At 40.6% G+C, this 6,000-nt stretch overlaps 1 protein-coding gene across 6 annotated transcripts in view; it reads right to left on the minus strand.

Annotated features, from left to right (window-relative positions):
* Positions 1 to 6,000, minus strand: part of herc2 (HECT and RLD domain containing E3 ubiquitin protein ligase 2) — a 213,929-nt gene that overhangs the window by 22,063 nt on the left and 185,866 nt on the right. For all 6 annotated transcript variants that reach the window (XM_043692293.1, XM_043692294.1, XM_043692296.1 and 3 more), the window contains 3 exons: positions 4,515 to 4,692; positions 2,767 to 2,928; positions 928 to 1,019 (listed from right to left, as the gene is read on the minus strand). In XM_043692293.1, the coding sequence (XP_043548228.1) occupies positions 928 to 1,019; positions 2,767 to 2,928; positions 4,515 to 4,692 (432 nt within the window). The remainder of the gene's footprint in view (positions 1 to 927; positions 1,020 to 2,766; positions 2,929 to 4,514; positions 4,693 to 6,000) is intronic.

The raw sequence follows: 6,000 nt of genomic DNA on the forward strand, positions 1-6,000 counted from the left end.
AAGTCCCACTCAGACATAATCTTTCTTCACCTCTATTTGTTCCTGATCACCCAGACTCAAAATTAAAATTTTCACCTTCACATTTAAACCTATTCATGTCCTTATCCTTCCTAACTCTCCAGATCTGAAACCTGTCACTTATCATAATTCTGGTTCCGAGCACATCCCCTGCTGTTCAGAACATGCTGAATCCTGTCAGGCTTCACACTCCAGCCCTGCCTCCCAGCTCCTCGCTGTTCAATTAAGAGTTTCCTTAAAATCCATCTTTTTGACCACAGAGGTGAATTTTCTTAATCCTTCCTTCAGCTTGATGTCTATGTTTTAATTTGCAGCCATTAGGCACCTCGACATTTTTTGCGACATTAAAGTGAGCTAGGCAAATGTAAGATGCTTCTACTATGAGTAAGGATGCTGATCACCTGCTATTGACTTTCATTGCTCTTTGTTTTTTACAGGCTCAATACAAAGAAGCTTAAGATTGTTAAAATTATCCAGAAGATAAAACAAAATCTGAGTCCTCGCATGCACACAAGTTATTCTTTTTTGTTTTAAGATTACTAACAGTGTGGAAACAGGCCCTTCGGCCCAACAAGTCCACACCGACCCGCTGAAGTGCAACCCACCCAGACCCATTCCCCTACAATTACCCTTTCACCTGACACTACAGGCAATTTAGCAAGGTCAATTCACCTTACCTGCACATTTTTGGACAGTGGGAGGAAACCAGAGCAACCGGAAGAAACCTACGCAGACACAGGGAGAACGTGCAAGCTCCACACAGTCAGTCGCCTGAGGCTGGCGCTGTCTGGCGCCCGGGTCTCTGGCGCTGTGAGGCAGCAGTGCTAACCACTGTGCCACCGTGCCACCCACTGGTCTTTAGAAAACAATGAAAACTGAACGTGAGAAACACTAAAGATATATACTTACCAAGTATAAACAGATCCAGATTTAGTTAGAGCCACTGAAAATTGTGATCCACACTCCACTTTAACCACACCAAGTCCAGTTAGGGAATCAATCTATTTGCAGAAAATATTGAACAATGTCAGTACATGCAATCCTAAAAGTTGTCACTGTTGTTAATGCTCCACCTAATTGGACTTAATCAATTAAAAATATAATGAAAAGGCTGAATTTAAAAGAAATAAAATGTATTCGTATTAAAAACAGCTGCAGAGTTGAAAGCAAATAGCAACGATATTCAAAAGCTAATGAAGAATGCAATAGAAAATTAATCTTTAGCCTGCTGAGAATGAGACTTCCAAGCTGTGACAGGGTCTCTAGGGCTCTCCACAATCAGATAAGTTGTGCTTTTATTTCCTCCAATTTTTTTTTTATTGGATGAAATAATCAAACGTCCAACTGCGTGAAATTCTAGATTAGCATGGGTGTTTTTGAAATACGTTAAGTGATCCAAACAGATGCCTTTACAGAGAAAGTAAAATCTGAAAGACAAGGCAGATGAGGTAAAATAAATTTTAATTCATTATTAAATTGAGGTATTAGAAGTGCAACAATGGCCAGATCAAGACATAGGTGAGTGAAAGAAGCAGCATTCACGATGTAGGATTTGCAAAGTTCCTAGAAGGGTGTGTCAAAAGCTGCCATTTCTTCAGCCATGGAACACAGAATGTGAGTTAACTAGCTACATTTGGCAACATTAATGCAGAGTGAATTTGTCTGTAAGACTGCTCAAGCGGTGATCACTCTGCAGTTTAAGACAAATTGGTCACTATAAACAGGAATGGGGGAAAAGGAAGGGAAACTGCACGTACATTTGTCCAGTAGGTATACAGCTCTTAATAATTATGATGGGGACAGTGTGGTGACATAAATATTGAAAAATAAAATTATGGTACCATGATGCAGAGAGTGAGCCATGACACACATCAAGGAGATATCCTGCAGTTGGTCTTGCTGAGATTGCTACCATTGAAGTTTTACCACATAGTGTAGAGTCTAACACTTTGCAATCTCAGCAACAATGCACTACACAATCTTAGGGGAACACACCAATAGGAAGGAGGACAGTAGGCCATTCAGCCTCTCGAGCCTGCTCCATTATTTAACAAGATTTAATTGTAACCTCAAATCGACATCCCTGCCTACTGCTAATAATGATTTAACCATTTGCTTACCAAGCAAATTAGATAGGTCAATTCATGAGTTGGAGAACATGAGGAGGATGGCGATGGTACCACCATGATCCTCTAGAGTAGATGGGGGTAGCAACAGCCTTTCTACTCTTCCTGACATTACACAAACATTTAAAAACAAATTTTACTAATACTGCGAGGCAGCATTCATGTCAGGAAAGCTTAAATGCCTCCATTAAGAACAGAAACCCCTGAAGGTGAATTTTAATATCACAAAATCAAGTGGGCTGGAATTGGGTCAGATGTTAAAATTTTTAAATGTCACATGAGCAGGACCACGGGTGAGATTAATGAGGTTCAAAGTCTGACCTGGCATTAGGAAACTTGGCATTGAAAATAGAAGACAGCTTTGGGAAAAAATAAATACCTTTACAACACTGCGTCTGGGCAAAAATGAGCAAGTGTGATTACTTCAGGTCCCCTTTACAACTTACCAGCAAACCACATCCATCAAAACCCCCAGAGTAAGGGGGAAATTGGAACTGCCCCCACCTTCAATGACACCCTGCCATTTTTACATCTGGTGTATCAAGGTTAGGTCTGCATTAAATGGATTTCTCCCCTGTAACATCAGCTTTGTGTGAATTTATCTGCATCAAACTCTCAGTACCTTCATTGGGACCTTACAGCCATCGCTGCCTCCTCTTCCGAGTTTTCCATAATCTCCATCTCCCCAGGACCAGACAATATCATCATCAGTCAAACAAAGAGTTTGTGCATCACCACTTCCACATGCAACATCTATGACCCTGTAACCCTGCAGTGCTTCCACCTGAGAAATGAACACAAATTTGCATTCAGAAAGATAACAACAGCGCACAGAAACATCCTCACTGGAGACCAGAATGCAATATAACTCAATTCAATTGAATAATAATTACGATTATAGTACAGGTAGACAATCCTTTATCCGAAGATTTTTTCTCATTAACAAGGTTGTTTGGCATGCAAATAGTTAATGCAATTCCACACCTACTCAACCCACATTACTCAGATATTGCATTGGCAGGCATCAATTCTGTCTCAGTGCTCATAGTAATCACAGGTGAGTCTGCTGTTCGGTAATTTTAAAAAATTTTACTATGAAAATGTCATTTAATCCCCTATCCGAAATATTCAAAAATCCAATTGATAGGTGGTCTCGAGGGTCTACCTGCACTCAGAACAAACATAAAGGCTGGTTCTGCTTCCTGGAGTCTCCCAATCAACAACACATGCAAAATATGTCTGCCTGTTGTGCCTGATGTCCAAAATATCAATCAGCTCCATATGGAAAGAAGTGTTTTCACTTGCGATGAACAATGTCAGCTATCCACTCCACCCTCCTCTCCGACCTATCACCATTACCCACAGTTCCATCTATCACATTCTCAGATACCTTGCCCCCAGCCCCAACCTCTCCCATTTATCTCTCTATTCCCTCAGCTCACAAGCCTCATTCTTGATGAAGGGCTCTTGCCCAAAATGTCAATTCTTCTGCTCCCCGGATGCTGCCTGACCGGCTGTGCTTTTCCAGCACCACATTCTCGACTCTGATCTCCAGCATCTGCAGTCCTCACTTTCTCCTAATATAAATTTTCGGTCAGCCACATAAGATTTACAGGCTGCCTTCCTCCATTCTTGCTAGGCTTGTAGCCATCAGAAGTTGAAGCTCTGAACATTAAAGTGAAAAATCAGGTTATTTCAGAGACTCCAACTTTTATGGAATATATTTCTCTTTTCATCTGCTCTGCAAATGAAGTAAAGGCTGTTTCATTATCTTTTCATAAAATATAGTTGGGATTCTAACACATGGAAATTGAAATGTAAGAAGAGTAAATTTACATAAGCAGTAGAAAAGTAATTAAAAACAAAAGAGAAAAACAAAATCTCAGACATGTGACACAATCAGCCTAGACATTCAAGTACATGGTAAATTAATGATCAAAGTTCAGCTCCATAAAACTGCATATGTAGAATAGATTAAACATACAGAGATAAATAGTTTTTTTAATTTTTAGGCCAAGCTATTAGAATAGAGGGAACATAAGCAATAAATATTTCAACAAGACGCTAGTGGGTCTCTGGAATTTACTGCTAAGTCTGGTGGTTGAAGCAGAAACCCTCAGGTCATTCAAAAGGAACTAGATCTGTGTCTGAAGTGCTGCAATCTACTAGGCTATAAATCAAGTGCTGGAAAGTGGTATTAGAAAGGGTAGCTACTTTATTCAGCCAGCACAAGACGATGGGTTGCTTGGTCCCTTTTGATGCCATAACTATTACATGATACTATTAATGCTCACAGCAAATCAGGAATAATAATTTCCATCACCATCACTTTAGGCTTTTTCAAATTAACACTCCATCAGTAGTACTCACCAATTTTGGTTTCAGTTGATCTTCACTGTCCCCATGTCCTAGTCTTCCATATCTGCCTTTTCCCCAAGTGTAAAGCTCTCCTGCTGCAGTGATGCAGGCACTATGTGCTCCTCCTGCAGCAACATCAATCACTTCGATACCACGCAGCGATTCGACAACACGAGGCCGGTCACAGGGGCTACAAGAGCCAAAAGTCAAATGTAATGCACATCTTTTATGCCTGGCTTCTCAAAGTTGTTTAAAATCAAAGATTAAAATGTTCACTTTGGAGCACCTCTTCCAAATACAAAGACACAAACTCGAAAACTTGAGTCACAACCAGTCAGTCTGCAAGCTGGAGTAATGTGATGAAGCATATCATAGAAACAAAGTGTTACATTTTGTTGTGAAGTATCAACATTTTTTTTCCCCAGTGTATTCAAATGTATGAGATGTTGCGTGGTCAGCTGAGGAGAGTTACAATTCTGATTGACTGATCAGCTTAGTCAATCTCATCTGGCTAACCAGAGGTCTTATGGTTCAGTAAGTAGCACCATGACCTCAGAGTCTAAAGTTCTGAATTCAAATCTCACTGCTGGACTTGTTGCCCATGGAGGAGGTGCTGCTAATGGTACAGGTCAAGCATGTTGATAATCAACCCGCTAATCCATTCAATAGCTCCCCAAAAGGGTTAAAGCATTAAAGATAATAATACAAACAAACCCAGATAACTGGAATTTGCATGGCATTAGCTAGCTGAGGATAGTAGTAGGGGATCATGTCAAACAAAAGCAAAATACAGCAGACACTAAACATCTAAAATAAAAATGTTGGCGACATTCAGAAGGTTTGGCAGCATTTACAGAGAGCAAAGGTTAGTGTTTCACATCCTTCAGTGAAATTGAAGAGGTGAAATAATTCATGGCTTTTATGCTGTTGAAAAAGGTAGTGATGAGGAGGTGCAAAAGAGTTGGTTAGGGAACAGTGAGAGGTCACGGGAAATTAAAGATCATAGATGCCAGTGTAAAAAACAAAGGATACATTCATGGTTGTAGAGAGGAGAGATGGATGCACAGTAGGGGGAGCTAGACACTAGACAGTGTTAAGGCTCGCTGATCTACAAAAATGGAGAATGCAGACAGAGAAATCAAGGAAGGAGAAGAAACAGAAATAGATCCAAGCAAAGGAGAGAGAAGTGGAGACTGGAATCAATGTTAATATTTCCAGCAGCACTAATACAATGCTTGGGAGCCTCCTGTGACGCGCTCCTGTGATGTTTCCTCCGGCATTTATAGCGGTTTGAATCTGCCGCTTCCGGTTGTCCATTCCAGCTGTCGGTATATTGGGTCCAGGTCGATGTGCTTATTGATTGAATCTGTGGATGAGTGCCAAGCCTCTAGGAATTCCCTGGCTGTTCTCTGTTTGGCTTGTCCTATAATAGTAGTGTTGTCCCAGTCAAATTCATGTTGCTTGTCATCTGCGTGTGTGGCTACTAAGGATAGCTGGT

Source organism: Chiloscyllium plagiosum, chromosome 6 (assembly GCF_004010195.1).
Source record: "Chiloscyllium plagiosum isolate BGI_BamShark_2017 chromosome 6, ASM401019v2, whole genome shotgun sequence".
Lineage (NCBI taxonomy): Eukaryota > Metazoa > Chordata > Chondrichthyes > Orectolobiformes > Hemiscylliidae > Chiloscyllium > Chiloscyllium plagiosum.